The sequence below is a fragment of the Pelodiscus sinensis genome, chromosome 2 (genome assembly GCF_049634645.1).
Source record: "Pelodiscus sinensis isolate JC-2024 chromosome 2, ASM4963464v1, whole genome shotgun sequence".
Lineage (NCBI taxonomy): Eukaryota > Metazoa > Chordata > Testudines > Trionychidae > Pelodiscus > Pelodiscus sinensis.
Genome location: NC_134712.1, coordinates 251,846,929 through 251,862,911, shown reverse-complemented (window position 1 = coordinate 251,862,911; position 15,983 = coordinate 251,846,929). Strand labels below are relative to the sequence as shown.

The window sequence follows — 15,983 nt, the reverse complement described above, 5'->3', positions numbered from 1 at the left end:
GGCCGCTGCCTGGCCCCGGGGGCCCATGGCACTCCCTGCTGAGGCTTTCCCCTTCTCACTGCCGAGAGACGCAGCCACACCAGGCACTGACCCCTGCATGCTCTCGGAGTGCTGCCGTGAGCCGGGCCAGCCTCGCCCTAGCCAGGCCCGGTCGTGGGAACCCAAGAACACACTACGCAGCAGCGGGCCTGTCTCTGGGCTCCTCAGCCCCACATCCTCCCTGCAGCAGGTGGACAAGCGGCTGGGTGCGGGCTGGAGCGTTTCCTTCAAGCAGCTTTCCTTCACTCACCTTCAGGTTCCACGGGTTGCTCCGCTGCCTCCAGTCTGCCCCGTGGATCCGGCGAGCTGCTCCCGGAGGAGCGGCTGAGTGGGGTACTGGCGTGGCGAGGGCGAGGTACAGGAATGTCCTTCAGGCAGTTCTCCAGCCCTTGCAGCGGTGAATGCTCCGTCCTGACTTCTGTTCAAACACCAAGCCCCGTCAGCGCCCTGCCCGCTGCTAGGGGACGGCTCACTCCACTCCGCACGAGCCTGTCTGCGGTAATATCCGCCGCCCAGCCCTACCACCATGGTCCAGGCTGGGGCCAGGGACGCCTCTGGCTATGAATGCTAGGTGCCCACAGGGACTTGGAGACATTAAGCTGAGTTCATCCTGGAGTAACACCGCTCAAGTCAGCATTACAGCCCAAGCACTGTTACAGGATGGGGTCCTACTGGCTCAGCAGCAGTTTGGCAGAAAAGGACCTGGGGGTTATAGTGGATGAGAAGCTGGACAGGAGTCAACAGGGCGCCCTTGTAGCCAAGAAGCTAACAGCATATTAGGGTGCATTACGAGGAGCATTGCCAGTGGATCCAGAGAAGTGATTATTCCCTTTATTCGGCTCTGGTGAGGCCACATCTGGAGTATTGCATCCAGTTCTGGGCCCCCCACTACAGAAAGAATGTGGACGCATTGGAGAGGGTCTAGCGTAGGGCAACCAAAATGATAAGGGGGCTGGAGCACATGACCTATGAGGAGAGGCTGAGGGATTTAGGTCTGTTTAGTCTGCAGAAGAGAAGAATGAGGGGGGATTTGATAGCAGCCTCCAACTCCCTGAAGGGAGATGAAAGATGGAGAAAGATTGTTCTTAGTGGTGACAGAACAAGGAGCAACAGTCTCAAGCTGCAACAGGGGAGGTCTAGTTTGGACATTAGGAAAAACTCTTTCCCTAGGAGGGTGGGGCAGCACTGGGATGGGTTCCCTAGGGAGGTGGTGGAATCTCCATCCCTAGAGGTGTTTAAGTCCTGGCTTGACAAAGCCCTGGCTGGGATGACTGAGTTAGGGTTGGTCCTTCTTTGGGCAGGGGGCTGGACTGGATGGCTCCTGAGGCCTCTTCCAACCCTGGGATTCTCTGACATACAGCAGCCTTTGTGGTGAAGAAATCCAATCTGCCTGGATTCAGAAGAGTCAGGCGGGAGGATGCGGGCTTACCTATAGCTAGAGAACCTTCCCCAAGCCCAGAGAGGAGAGAACCCTCCACAGCTGCCCTGGCTTGCACCCCACACTGCGGTTGTTTATACGGGGGTAACAAACCACCCTGCACACCCATGGGGTATATCACAGGCTACGCACCATCCCCACCATGACAGAAAGCAACGTGGGTGCCACTCACAACCAGAGTGACTCTGCTCCCCTTGGCAGAGAGAGAGGCCGGGGCAGTTCACAGAAATCTGATCAGACGCTAGCGAAAGCGGAATCAGGCCGGCGGCTCCGTGGGGCACCAACCACACCAGCTCTTCCCCTGCTGTTTCTCCTTGGAGGATGCCGTTTAGTGACAGCAGGGCTGGGGGAGAGCAGCCCAGAACCCCAGAGGGTTTAAGTGGGGCCCTGGGCATATGCCGGGCCCCTGCGGCGGGTGAGTTCTGCTCAGCATAGAGCGGAGCAGGAAGTGAGCCAGGCCCGCCGCACAGGAGCATGGGCAGCCCTGGAATAGAAGGGACCCCGGGCATTACTCTGGCCTTGGCTGAAACTCCCTGTCACACGATCCTCATGGCTGTGCCCTGATTCCAATGTGGAGGCTTTACTGACCTTCGGCAAGGGAGCTCCATGCCTCGGCCCCTGGCCTCCCCTGACCCGTGTCTCTCTGCGGGCTGGCCAGGGCGATGCTGGCTGGCACACGGGCGCCGTGAGGGCCAGTGACAGGGATGTCCCTTAGGCAGTTCTCTAGGCCTTGAAGGGGCGAGGTGCCGGTGCCGACGTCTGTTCAAAAGGAAAAAGCCAAAGCTAAGAGCAGCAGGAGCAACTTCCTCGTCTCACTGAGCCTTGTAAAACCCACCGGGTCTTAGAGCCGCTCTCGGCCTGGGAAGACACTTTGGTCAGTGCTCGCTTTTGAAGAGAAGCATTCTCCCTTCCGACTGGCTGAGGGGCAGTGAGAGCAGGCCGAGCACGGGGGGGAACATGACATACAGGGAGGTCATGAATGGAAGCTGCAAAGGAGAGCGAGGAAAGGGTTACGCTAACCTTAAGCTATTCTGCACCTGAGGGAGGGGGCTTTGGGCATCGAGCCAATGAAATGCAGCTAAAGAATTTCAAACTGGGGAAAGCAGTCTCCTTTGTTAGAGAGAGGGAAATCTTTCAAATGGAGGGAAGAAATAAACTCCCCCAAGACAGATCCCCTAGGTTCATCAGAATGTGCAAGTAGAAAAAAGTTTAGGTAATCTGTCAGGTTTTATTGCTTTCCTTGTTTGGGGTTTGGAAATTATGTCTAAGCTGGTTAATTGTCTTTTTTTCTCTCTCTCTTGTAATCAACAACTAATTCCAGAGAGAATCCCTGAGTATTGTTTCAATTCCTGGCTTTTTAACACCCAGTCATTTACTTGCAATGAAAGTCTTGTTTTAATAATAAAAGTGTTTTTGTTTTTTATTCGGTTAACCAGTATTGGTTGATTTTTTGTGTCCTTAAACTTAAGTGTCTGGCTATAGACACATTACCAGAGGGAGCACTGGTTCATTGTTCTCTGCAAAAGTGTTCTTGTTCATTTTCCAACTCCTTGGGGAAAGGAGGTTGTGGGGGGAAGGGTGGTTGCCCACAGGGAAGAGATTCTAAGGGATTTTTTCTCTGGAAAAGGAAATTTGTACACTCGGTGGTTGCAATATGACGGATTTCAGGGGAAATAGAAATCAGGAAAACTTTTTTTGTCTCTGGGGACTGCAGAGGCAGGATCTGACAGTGGTTTTTTTTTTTTTTATCCCCATTACCTACACTTGCAATGCCAGATTGGGGATATCCGTTGTGACAAGGGAGCTGTGTAACATTCACAGACCGTGTTCTATAGGATGCTGTTACCTATTCTCTGGGACATAAAAGGACCTAGGCAGGTCTAGGGATTTTGCCCACGTACACCAGGGTATCGGGCTCCACAAGTGTCTTGACCCAGGACAGAGACAGCCTGTGCTAGGGCCAGGAACAGACCCTACCTCTCCTGGGTCCCACCCCAGTGTCTTCCCCACCATGCTGGCCTGCCTCGCCAGGACCCCAAGCCAACTCAAAGCCCTAGAGAAGCCAGGGCCAAAGGATGCAACAATAGTGAGCACAGGGGGCTGGCCTAGATGGTACTTGGTCCTGTCAGGAGTGTACTGTAGGGGATTGGCCTAGATGACCTCACAAGGTCCCTTCCAGTCCACGATTCTATGGGCAAAGTAGGAAAAACCCTGCTTGGGAACTTAGGGTTTGGTGCAAGATGTGTATTTTGCAGGCGAGGTTGACAGTCTGTGTTTTATTGGCAATAAAGGTTTAACTTTTTGAAGCTCACAGTCTATCGCCACCAAATGTTTATTGTCTGGCACTCCTGCCTTGTCATTTGGTGCAATTGTGAAAAGTGTAAATGGCTAAAAGTAGAAAAAAATGCTTAAAAATAAATGGACATCTGTCAAAAATAGAACCCCCCCCAATCCTGGATTCTACCACACCCACTTATAACCGAGTATAGCATTGTCTAATGATGTGCCAATCACCACCTGTATCACAGCTGTTTCCTGCCAGTCACATCCGTTCCTCATTTATTAACCCTCTCGAACCGTTTAGAAATGGAATCGTAGCAAAAGAGTGACCAGCCAGGATGCTTACGTGCCATGCCAGGGTAGGAGATGGGTAAGGGTTTGTCATGGGGTTTGAGTGAGGGATTCTGGGACCTTCCAACAAGAGACAGACGGTGTAAGAGCTGGTGTGTTCTCAGGCTCACCCTCTCCGCAGCAGCCCCACACCACTCCTGTCTGCGGTTCCCTCGGTGACGCATCTGCTCCTGCGTGGCGCGCCGGCCTTGGGGAAGCCCAGGGAGGACTGAGAGGTGTTTCCTGCAGGCAGCTCGCCAGGCTGAGGAGGGGGCTAGCCCCTAGTGTCACCTCTGCTTGAGAAACATGGAGACACCCGCTGCCACTCAGGGTCAGTGGCCACAGGGCTCACCAGCTAGTTCAGGGCCGGCTCGAGCCATTCCTGCGCCCCGGGCAGCAGGCGTGCGATGCGTGTGCGGCTCTACCCCTGGGCACATGCGCGGCCCCACCCCCCTGTGCACCTTACAGCTGCAATCGGGAGCACGGCACCTGATGGCAGCTCTGAGGGGTACCGCGCAGCCCCCAGCCCCGGCCCCCCAGCCCCGGCCCCCAGCCCCATAGGTTGGTGCCCTGGGCAGCTGCCCGGCTAGCCCCCCCGCCCCCTTAATCCGGCCCTGCCCGCTCCCGAGCCGCAGATGCCAACCGGGGATGCTGGCCCATCCCACCCCTTTCTAGGGACCAGTCCTGGCCCCATATAATCCTTGGCAGATTCCTAGGGACTTAATTAGGAGAGGAGTTCCAGAGCCCTGCGTCCACTCCCCTCGGCTCCCTACCCCGCTCCACGCTGCCAGGGGGAGGGCTCAGCAGGGCCTACGGGGGCAGAGGGAATCCTCCGTCCCTGCGTCTGTTTTCAGAACGACGCCCAGAGCATCAGCCCTCCCGGCTGTGGCTGGAAGCAGCGTCCCCGCCCTTCTGAGCACGAGATACCTGCCAGCCCACCCCCTAGCTTGCAGAACTGGCCGCCCTCCAATCAGACCCCGGGGCTGGGCGTCAGCTCCAAACGGAGGGACAAGGCAGCAAGCGCAGGAATTGGCCGCGCTCTGTGGTGCCGCCACAATCCGCCCCCACGAGGCCCCTTCCCCCCCGCGGGCCGGGCAACACAGGAAGGGCTGGGATGGAACCGGGGTCCCTGGAACGACATGCTGGTTTTGGCAGGGTCCCTGGGTCCTTCCCCTGCTCTGCAGAGTGGGCAGGCCGAGCATGGTGCACAGAATACTTCCCGCACCACTGGTGCCCCAATCAGAGATCTGGGGGACCCCACCCCCCCACTCCCCTATTTCAAGCCGAGGCGCTGACCCTTCCTACCAAGCCGCAGAACATCTGCTCTCCAAGGTGTGGGTGTGACCCCCCCGACTGCGCATCGCGGCTCTCACCTTCAGCCGACGGGCTCCCAGCTCCTCGCCCCGGCCTCTCCCTCCGGGCTGCTGGCGCGTCGCTGCTGGGGGAGAGGCAGGTGGGCGGGCGGGTGCAACAAGGGCTGCTCCCAGCGGTGTCCTCCAGGCCGTGCCGTGGAGAGTCCTCCCCCACCGCTTCTGTCTTAACTGAACAAAGCAAAGGGCACGGCCTGCAGGTGCAGGGCAGGCAGGATCCGCCCAACACTGCATCCCCGCTGCATCACTCACCAGCCCCCGCCCCCATCCCTCGGGGATCAGGAGCCTCGCCCCGCTCTGGGGACTGTGCAGGGACCCCCGGCCTCCGGGGGTTGACCTGAGATGCCCATTTCGAGTCCTTTGCTCTATGAGCCTGGTCTGGCTTGCGAGACCAGCAGCCAGGGGGCGTTGTAAGCCCAGGGACCAGGCCAGTGCGGCCGGGCACTTGCTGGGGACACACACGGGCTACGTCTAGACTGGCATGATTTTCCGCAAATGCTTTTAACAGAAAAGTTTTCAGTTAAAAGCATTTGTGGAAAAGCGCGTCTAGATTGGCACGGATGCTTTTCCGCAAAAGCAAAAGCTGCCCCCACCTGCCTGCACCTGAACAATAGCCGAGACCCTGGATAACCTGAGCACAGAAGGGGGTGCGGCCAGGAAGCAGGACAAAGGCCGGAGGAGGGGCCTGGCGGGGCTGGAATCAGGCTGCTAGGCAGGTGGGTTGGCCTTGAGTGAATTGGGGGCAGGAGGAGGGGCAGGGTCCTGGCTCTGTGCCCCCTTCTCCCCAGGATGTACGGACTGCGTCTGGTCCCTATGCTGACCAGTCTGTGCAACACTGTGTCCCTGTCGAATAACAAACCTTCCGCTCTACCTGCCAGCTGAAAGTCACATCTGGCTGCAGATGGGGGTGCCGGGGCCGATGACTCCTGCACCCCTTGGTAACACCCCCCGAGAGGCACAGCTCCATGGTCCTCCAAATATGTGCAAGAAAGGCAGGAAACATGCAACCTGCACCACAGCCAGTCATGCACTGAGGGCCAGTCGCCCCGCTCCTGTGTCTCTCGCACACTGCCCCCCTCATACCACAAGCAGCAGGCCAGGGGCCACCACGCTCTGGCTGCAAAGAGCGGTTCCCACTCCAAAGGGGGCACAATTTTTATACACACTCACCTCCTACAGATGAGCTCCCGGCCTCACTCTCAGGCCTTCTCTGCCCTGCGTCTCCTGGCCTGCTGCCTTTGGGTGACTCGCAGGGTGCAGGGTGGGGATGAGGGGCCTTCTGAACCATTATTTCCTTCAGACAGTTGAATAGGCCTTGCAGGGGGCTAGTCTCTGCCCTCCTGTCTGTGCGAGAATAAACACATTAGTGACTAAATGCCATCTTCGCACTGTGGGAAGGAAGCTCCACCTCCCTTTGTTTAAAACAAACAAAAGAAGTTTTTCTTCATGAAGTGCAGTCAACCTGTGGAACTCCTTGCCAGGGGATGTTGTGAAGAGGAGGACTTTAGCAGAGTTCAAAAAAGAACAAGATCAGTGGTCCCCAAACTTTCTGGCATCACGCCCCCTTTTTGATTTTTGAGAAACCCTCAAAAATCCCCCAAAAATAATAGCAGCAAAACTTGTTGAGAAAAAAAAAAGTTGCCCTTTTAAGAGCAGAGGTAGGCATTGTCCTTTTAAGGCGGCAGCCATTTGAAGTCTGTCCAGGATGCTCCATCCTCCCCTGGGTTCTTTCTTGGGGGGGATTGATGGGGGAGGAGAGTTGGGTCTCCTTGCGCCTCCTGGAATTTCTTCACACACACCCAGGGGGGTGCACCCCCCAGTTTTAGAACCTATGAAGTAGATAAATTCTTGGAGGTTAGGTCCACTGATGGCTATTAGCCAGGATGGGGAGGAATGGTGTCCCCAAATAATTTTTAATGGGGGGCACTTCAAGAATTTGGAAAGTGGTTGAGGGCCGCCCAGATGTGGGGTCTGGGATGGAGGTTGGGTGCAGAAGGGAGCTTAGGGTAAGGGACTAGAGTGCAGAAGGGAGATAGGAGTCTGAGAGGGGGTTTGGGTGAAGGAGGCGGTTGTGACCTAGAGCAGGGAACTGGGGTGCAGGGTTTTTGGATGTAACTTAGGATAGGAGGGAATTGTGATCTGGGGCAGGAGATTGGTGTGCCAGATCTGGGACGGGGTATGGGTGCAAGAGGGGGGGGCAGAGGATTTGGTTATGTGGAGTAGGGAGGCGGAGGGCAGAGGTTTGGAGAAGGGAGGGGCTGGGGAGCCAGAGGCAGGCTCTGACCAGGAGACTTACGAGCCAGCAGCCAAACCACCCTGCCTGCCTGCAGAGCTTAAAATGTTTCTCAGCCAGCCAGCCAGCCAGCCCTTTCTGAATTACTAGTCCGGGGGGTGTGTGTGTGTGTGGTTCTTCCTGGCTGCCTGTTATTCAAACCGGCAGCTCCCATTAGCCAGAAACCAACCAGTGGGATTCTTCTGGGGACCGGGGCAGCACCTGAAGTCTTCCCCTTCCCCTCTGGTATTACATTTCTGAGCGGCTTGCGGGGTTGTCCAATTGTGTTCACATGGGGTTCTGCCATCCGGCCTCAGCTCCTCAAACCACCCTCTGGTTTCTCTCCAAATCTCACAGATTTTCGGACCCGTGTCATCTCCCGAGTCCCAGAATGGAGCCACCAGGCCTCAAAGCACACCGAGGTGTGAGGTAAAATCCATCCCCAAGTGTTTGGCTAATGACACAGCACTCTGCTGCCAAAACCCCACCCCCACAACCCGATGATCTTACACCAGGCATGTCCAAAGTCCGGCCCGTGGGCCAATTGCGGCCCGTGTGCCGGTTTAATACGGCCCCACAGGTAATTTGGCAATATCTATCTTTTATGGCCCCCAACGAATCCATATGTATTGAGATGAATACATTGTAAAATCTCAGTTAATGTCAGTTGGTCTAAATCAGTTATAAATATATTTGGACACAACATGTATACTTGGTGTTATGTTCCTGTTCATATTTTTTGAACTTAAAAGTTGACAGACAACTTTTATTACCAATAATATGTAATGTACTTTACCATGTTCCTGACATATATTTCAGCTTCCTGGATTTTTTTTTCATCTGGCCTTCAGATATGAAAGGCAGAGTGATTTAACACCTGTTTAGATTTGTCACCCATGTGACGAAATGAAAAGTATGCCGTTTGCAATAAACTTTGCATAAAATAGTTAATTTGCATTTAATTTTAATGGTTCAAAGAATGTCAGGCAACATGGTCGGCCCTCACGCATGTTCACTTCATCAAATCTGGCCCTCTTTGAAAAAAATTTGGACACCCCTGTCTTACACATTTGCAACCCACATCCTCCCTCTGAGGAGAAGGGCCCGATCCACTGACCCCGAGGGCAGAAGGCGTCTTTCCACGGACCTCTCCTCCGCCTCACTGAACCGTACCTTCACGAGAACATCGCCAAAGCCCCAGCTCCACCCTCAAGTCTTCCACATCCCCTCGGGCGCTGCCGGTGGACCAGCTGCTGGTGGGGGTGCTTGGAGAACTGGACCCCCCGGTGAGGTCCGTCAGCCCTGGGGTGGGGGGGTTCTCCATAGTGACCTCTGTTTTAATTACAGAAATAAAGGCAATTTCAGCCCAAACTCTGCAGCCAATGGCCCAGCGGCCAGGCCTGAGACAGGAGTATTTGGGTCTCTGACCGGCCTAGCGAGATACGGCCCCTCCAGGCATTCAGGTACAAACACACTGTAACTCACCCTTCACCTCCGCCTCCTGGTTCCTGGGTTCTGTGCTTCCTTGCGTGCTGGGGCTCTGTGTGCCAGGGTGTCGGGCTCTGCTGATGGGGATTTCCTTCAGGCAGCTCAGTAGACCTCGGAGGGGGCTGTTTTCTGGGGCCACTTCTGTGTTAATATCCAAAAAGAAAAAGACCAGCGGGAGATGCGTGGCCACGGCAGCCCGGGGCAGTCTCTGAGCCCCGTGCCATCTCCAGGAACTCGCACCAAACCCCAACACGACTCCTGTCTCTCTTCACACAGGACTGTGGGCCGCCCCTCCGGACCCACCGCAGCCTGGAGCTGGCGGGATGTACAAGAAGCGGCCTGCGGCACAAGGCCCTGAGATCTGGCCTCTGGGGGATGCAGGGTCAGGAGGGGTTGGAGGTTTCGGGGAAGGGCAGCCCAGCCGGGGTGAGGAAGGGGGAGCTAGGAGGAAAGATGCCAGGTCCAGTGTGGCTGAGCCACAAGGAAGCGACACCGGGGGTGGGAAGGTGGGAACGAGGAGGAACGGGAGACGCTTAGAGTGGCCCCAAAGGAGTGAAATGACAAATCACCCAAAATTTGGGCTGGGTCGACTTTCTGGACACCAGGAGACGGGTCAGACTGTGGTGCCGTGTCCCACAGGGAGGGGGAGACGCCTTGTCTTCCAAGCCACTTCATTGCACCCAGATGGGAGCCCACCTAGCTTACCCCTTGGGACTCAGAGTGGGTCCCTCCCAGATCTGTATCATTCCCTTTCCGCGTCCCCTCAGACACCTGGGACAGCGGGCGGCCACCCTCTGGCAGCATTTTTCTGGGACGGGTCAGCCCACCACGCGACTCGCACAGCCCGACTCGCCCGGGACTCACCGTCTGCAGGCGGGCTCCTACACGCAGACCCATCTGTGCTGCTGGCGGACACGCTGCTGCCCGTGGAGTCGGGACGGCCACGGCTACTGACTGAGGCGGCTGCTAAACGGCTCTGCAGGCCAAGGGCGGGTGGGGCCTCTGGGGTTACGTCTGGTTGAACCAGACAAAGGCAGCATCAGCTCAGCTGCCCCTTAAAACCAAACTCAGGTCTCAGACCCAAACCAGAACCACGGACGAGCTCCCTGCAGGGTCAGGCTGTGCTGTCCCTCGGGTGCGGGACCCCACTTACCCGCAGCATCTGCCCTCTCGGAGCCCGGCTCAGCTTCGCCTTCGGCAGCCTCAGCTGGCTCCGCGCCGGCGTTTGAATTCCCGAAGAGAAATTCCGGGATTTCCTTCACCAGCTTCATCAGCGCGCTGAGGTGCAGGCTGCCCTGTTGCACCTCTGCTTGGGACACGGAGAGAAACCTACCCAGTGCGACTAGCACCACGCTTAAGGAAAGAGCCGTCCGTCCGTCTGCCCATCCGTCAGTCCTTGCTCCCTTATTGGAGAGTCATGGAATCATAGTACACTAGAACTGGACCTTGAGAGGTCATCGAGTCCAGCCCCCTGCCCTGACGGCAGGACCAAGAACCATCTAGACCATCCCTGACAGGTGTCTGTCCAACCTGCTCTTCAATATCTCCAGTGAGGGAGACACCCCTAGGCAATTTATTCCAGTGTTTAACCACCCTGACAGGTAGGAAGTTTTCCTAATGTCCAACCTAAACCTCCCTTGCTGCAGTTTAAGCCCATTGCTTCTTGTCCTGTCCTCAGAGGCCAAGGACAACAATTTTTCTCCCTCCTCCTTGATACTCCTTTTAGATACTTGAAAACTGCTGTCATGTCCTCTCTCAGTCTTCTCTTTTCTAAACTAAACAAACCCAGTTCTTTCAGTCTTCCCTCAGAGCTCCTGTTTGCTAGATCTTTAATCATTGTTGTTGCTCTTCTCTGGACCTTTTTCAATGTCTCCACATCTTTCTTGAAATGTGGTGCCCAGAACTGGACACAAGACTCCAACTGGGAACTAACCAGCGCAGAGTAGAGTGGAAGAAGGACTTCTCGTGTCTTGCTCACAACACTCCTGTTCATGCCTCCCAGAATCAGGTTGGCCTTTTTTGTAGCAGCGTCACACTGTTTCCTTCCTCCCTCCGGTAACTCTTACCTTCCCCATCCCCGGTGGGGTAGCCATCCTCTTCAGTCTGCTCTGAGTCCCAGAGCCTGCCCCCTTCTGGGTCACCATCTGGACAGGCCAGTTCTTCCCCTAGAAAGATACCATGGGATAGTGGCTGTCTCCATGGGTGCCTTAATTCATGTGACTATAGACTCATAGACTTTAAGGTCAGAAGGGACCAGTATGATCATCTAGTCTGACCCCCTGCACAGTGCAGGCCACAGAATCTCACCCCCCCCCCCCCCCAGAATAATCCTCTCACCTATATCTCGGATATTGAAGCCTTCAAATACTTTGAAGGCCCGAAGATGCAGAGAATCCTCCAGCTGTGATCTGTACCCCATGCTACAGAGGAAGGCGAAAAACCTCCAGGGCCTCTGCCAATCTACCCTGGAGGAAAATTCCTTCCCAACCCCAAATGTGGCGATCAGCTAAACCCTGAGCATGTGGGCAAGACTCGCCAGCCAGACACCCTGAAAGTTCTCTACAGTAACTCCTATCATCCCTCCATTGACCTATTCCCACTGATAATGAATGGTCAATTAGTTATGTAGAGGGTTCCTACTGCCCCTGCTGGCCAGCAGCCGCCCGTCACATCGCTGCTAGGGCCTGGGGGCTGCCCATGTGGGATTTGCACCAGAAGCTGACTTGACTCAGTGGCGGCAGGCCAAAGCTGAACACTGGGGGGGAAGGGGGAGTCTCATTTTGGGCGGGGCCTGCAGGAGGGAGGTGGGAGGAGCTAGTGCCATGAGCCATGGCTCCACCTCCTCCCTCCCCTCCTTCTGCCAGCAACCCTGGGGCCTGCACTGGGGGACTCTCCCATGAGCCCTTGGGCTGCATCACCAGTCCTAGGCACCGCCAGGGAGGGGGACCAGGGCCAGGAGTAGGGGGTGGAGCTCAGCTCCCCATAACTGAGCAGCTCCCTTGGAACCAATGGGGCTCCATCAATGGATGGTGGACAGGGGCCACATGAAGGTGGGAGAGGGGAGACACGGGCCTGGGTTATACCTTCTGAGGACTGGGCCAGCTGTCAGGTCTCCACCCAGCCATGGGTGTGCAGTAGATACTTGACACAACAACCGCTCAGAGTCTGGTCTGTCCCGGGCCAAGGCAGGCTGCCTGGGGCAGTGGCTAAGCCGGGGTTACTGAAAGACTCACTCACCATCTGCACTGCCGCCATCGCTGGCGCACGCTCCCTCTCCGGAGACGCGGCAGATCCGGTGGCCAGGAGCCTCCCACTCCTCAGTCAGGGGCGGGAGAACCAGTGTGGGAACTGGCTGCCCTGGGCGGGAAAAGCCAAACACGGCACAGTGAGCTATCCCAGTCCAGCTGGAGGCCAGGCGAGCAGCAGCCGGGCCAAGCAGGTCCAGCAGCTACCCAAGAGCTCAACGCCACCTCGGCTGGGACCTGGAGCTGTGCTAGGGTCAGGGAAGAGATGAAGCTACTGAGTAGGACGTAGCGTGTCAGGGAATCTGGCGACAGCACAGCTCAGTCAAGACGGGAGCTGGGAAGCAAGCCCTGAGCAGCTGTGTAGCCAGACCCCTGGAGCCTCATCCATACAATGGAAATAGCACTAAGGGATGCTTTGAGGGGGAATGTGTTAAAGAATACTCGGTGCTCTTCTACTGCTGTGATGGGGGCTATTCTTGGTACCACAAACAGAACATGTGTTTTCCACACAAGCAAGAACACACATGGCTGTTACTAAGGTGGTTAAAACACAGCTAATGCTGCAGTGAATGAGAATCAGAAATCATTTAAGAACACCTTATTAGATGCCTTGATCCCATAACCGGGCTGCACTGGTTAAAAACCTAACCTAATTCCATTAATTGATCTGAGGAAGTGGGTCTGGCCCACGAAAGCTCATCATCTAATAAACCATCTTGTTAGTCTTTAAAGTGCTACATAGTCCTGTATTTTGTTTCAGCTAATTTAGAGGGGCAGCTATACAAACATACTATGTAACAAATAGAAGAAAAGGGAAGTTGATAGTAATGAATATAAATCAGAAGTTAGGAACTGTAGAAAACCGATAAGGGAAGCAAAGGCACACAAGGAGAAATCTATCAAAAGCAGAGTTAAGGACAATAAAGAGGTTATTAAATATATTAGGAACAAACAGAATCCTGACAATGCATTGATCCATTATGAGATGGAAATGGTAGAATTATCAGCAATAATGTAAAAAAGACAGAAGTGTTTAGTAAATTTATCTATTCTGTATTTTAGAGAAAAACAGGTGATGCAATCTCATCATGTGGTGATGACAGTGCTCTTTTCATTCCACTAGTATTTGTGGAGGATGTTAATCAGAAGCTACTAAAGTTAGACATTTTAAAACCAGCAGGTCCAGGTAATTCAGATCCAAGAGTTTTAAAAGAGCTACCCAAGGCCATTAGTGGACTGTTAATATTGATTTTCAACAAGATGTGGAGCACTAGGGAAGCTTCAGAAGACTGGAAGAAAGCTAATAATGTGCAGGATTTTAAAAATGGAAAACAGAATGACCCAGGTAATTTTAGGCCTGTCTGCCTGACATCAATCCCTGGCAAGATAATAGAACAGCTAATCCAGGACTTAGTGAAAAACAAACTAAAGGTGGGTAATGTCATTAAAGCAAATCAATCGTTTTATGGAAAAGAGAGCCCATCACACTTACTTGATATCTTTTTTTGATGAGATTACGAGTTTGGCTGATAAAAGTGATAGTGTTCACATAATATATTTAGATTTCTGGAAGGCCTTTGACTTGTTAATGCACAACATATTGATTAAAAAGATAAAACAAAATAAAATTCACCTGGCACATGTATTAAAAAGGTTAAAAATTGGCTAACTGATGTCTGAAAACGTAACTGTCCATGAAGAAACAGCAAAGAGCAGGTCTGTTTCCTGCGGGAACCCCTTATTAGATGCCCAAGATACCTCAATCTCACAACTGAGGAGGAAGGCTGCACTGGTTAAAAACTGAACCTAATTTAGAGGGGCAGCGAAGGCAGTTATACAAATCAAAACATAATATGTAACAAATAGAAGAAAAGGGAAGTTGTAGGACCTACACTATTTAACATTTTTATCAATGACCTGGACTTTGGGGAAAATGATCACTGATAAGGTTTGCAAGTGACACACACATGGGGGGAGGGATCGATAATGAAGAGGAGGGTCACTGATTAGGAGAGATCTGCATCACTTAGTACACTGGGCACAAGCAAACAATATACTACTTAATAGGGTTAAATATAACTGTCTACGTAACACCGACAGGCAGAACCAAACCTGGGACCTCTGGAGCTTTGTGCATGAGCCTCTACAGCTTGAGCTACAAGCCAGCTGGCTCCTAATGCTGTAGAGAAAACTCATTCTCTAAGTGGCCGCAGTGCCACTCCATGGGCCCCTCCCCCAGCAGGTGTAGGGGTTGCACGTGTCTAGGATCAGAGCCTGGCAGCCATACTTACAGCCTGGGAAAGCAGAGACTCTGAGAAAGATTTGGGGGTCCTGGTGGCCAATCCACTGAACAGGAGCCTGTCAGAGGATGCTGTGGCCAAAAGGGGTCACGAGGTGCATGATGCATAAAGAAGTTATTTTGCCATCTCTGTTTGCCCCAGGCATGACACTGCTGGACTAGCATGTCCGGTTCTGGTGCCCACAAGGAGAACGTGGACTAATGGGAGAGGCCAGAGAAAAGCCATCGGAGTGATTAAGGGCTCCGAAAACCTGCCTGATAGCAACTCAATGAGCTGAGTCTATTTAACTTAACAAAGAGGAAGTGAAGGAGGTGACTTGATGACAGTCTATTAAATATTTGTCCCCTGTGGAATCTAAGGGTATCTCCATGGGGGACCAATAGTTAACAACAGGTTCAATCGAGCAGAGAAAGGCACCCATGGTGGATTCGCCATCACGGACAATTTTTCAAGCCAAACGGGAGGTTTTTCTAACAGATCTGCTACGGGGACTGTTTTGGGGCAAGTCCTATGGCCAGTGACACAGGAGATCAGAATAAATGACCCTGCTGTTCCCTTGGAATCTGAGTGTAAACGGGTGGTTTGGTCCTGTTGGGAGAGGCCACCGAAAATCCGTGGAGTTGGAGAGACGTTCACGGACAGCTCCTGCACTTGGCTTGTTGTAGGCAGAGCCCGGAAGATACATTCATATCTGCAGGAAGCGCCCCCAGCCCACCATGCAGGGCTGCTCCTTACCAAGCGAGATCAGCAGCTGGGAATTCTCCTCCATCACTTCCTTATGAAGCTCCTTCTGCCATCGCTGCAGGATCGCCCACTCCTCCGCCGAGAACCTGACGGCAACGTCTTCAAACGACACTGGCGCCTAAAGACAGACAGACCGGTCGATCCCAGGCCTGGGACAGGAGCACAGGGGGTGCTATACAAGCATGGCCCATGCCCCTCAGCGCCCTCTGGGGTTTCAATGGGGGAAAATGTATTTCCTGCCAGTCTCTTGGGCAAGCCGTTCCCATGCCCATCACGCCCAGACATCGAGCCAGCTTGCTCTAGCTGTCGTCTCCCCTTCTGACTGAACCCCTCCATCCACTGAGACCGGGGCAGCATGAAAGCCAACTCTCCCTGTCGTAACACCCAGAGGGGCTGGAACAATGCATAGAAGGGGACATTGAGAGCCATTGAACCAAAGAATAGAACCATAGAACTGGCAGGGACCTCAAGAGGTCA

General features: G+C 54.0%; 1 protein-coding gene and 1 long non-coding RNA gene across 2 annotated transcripts in view; both read right to left on the bottom strand.

Moving 5' to 3' along the window:
• LOC142826677 (uncharacterized) overlaps positions 1 to 15,983 on the bottom strand; it is a 124,377-nt gene that overhangs the window by 15,490 nt on the left and 92,904 nt on the right. The gene's annotated exons all lie outside the window — the stretch shown is intronic.
• LOC102459426 (uncharacterized) overlaps positions 1 to 15,983 on the bottom strand; it is a 57,449-nt gene that overhangs the window by 15,490 nt on the left and 25,976 nt on the right. Inside the window, exons 6-17 of the mRNA XM_075923071.1 lie at positions 15,498 to 15,624; positions 12,455 to 12,574; positions 11,284 to 11,382; positions 10,371 to 10,523; positions 10,082 to 10,231; positions 9,215 to 9,358; positions 8,903 to 9,061; positions 6,628 to 6,801; positions 5,461 to 5,628; positions 4,219 to 4,383; positions 2,066 to 2,236; positions 290 to 457 (exon numbers count right to left, since the gene is read on the bottom strand). Of these exons, the coding sequence (XP_075779186.1) occupies positions 290 to 457; positions 2,066 to 2,236; positions 4,219 to 4,383; positions 5,461 to 5,628; positions 6,628 to 6,801; positions 8,903 to 9,061; positions 9,215 to 9,358; positions 10,082 to 10,231; positions 10,371 to 10,523; positions 11,284 to 11,382; positions 12,455 to 12,574; positions 15,498 to 15,624 (1,798 nt within the window). The remainder of the gene's footprint in view (positions 1 to 289; positions 458 to 2,065; positions 2,237 to 4,218; positions 4,384 to 5,460; positions 5,629 to 6,627; positions 6,802 to 8,902; positions 9,062 to 9,214; positions 9,359 to 10,081; positions 10,232 to 10,370; positions 10,524 to 11,283; positions 11,383 to 12,454; positions 12,575 to 15,497; positions 15,625 to 15,983) is intronic.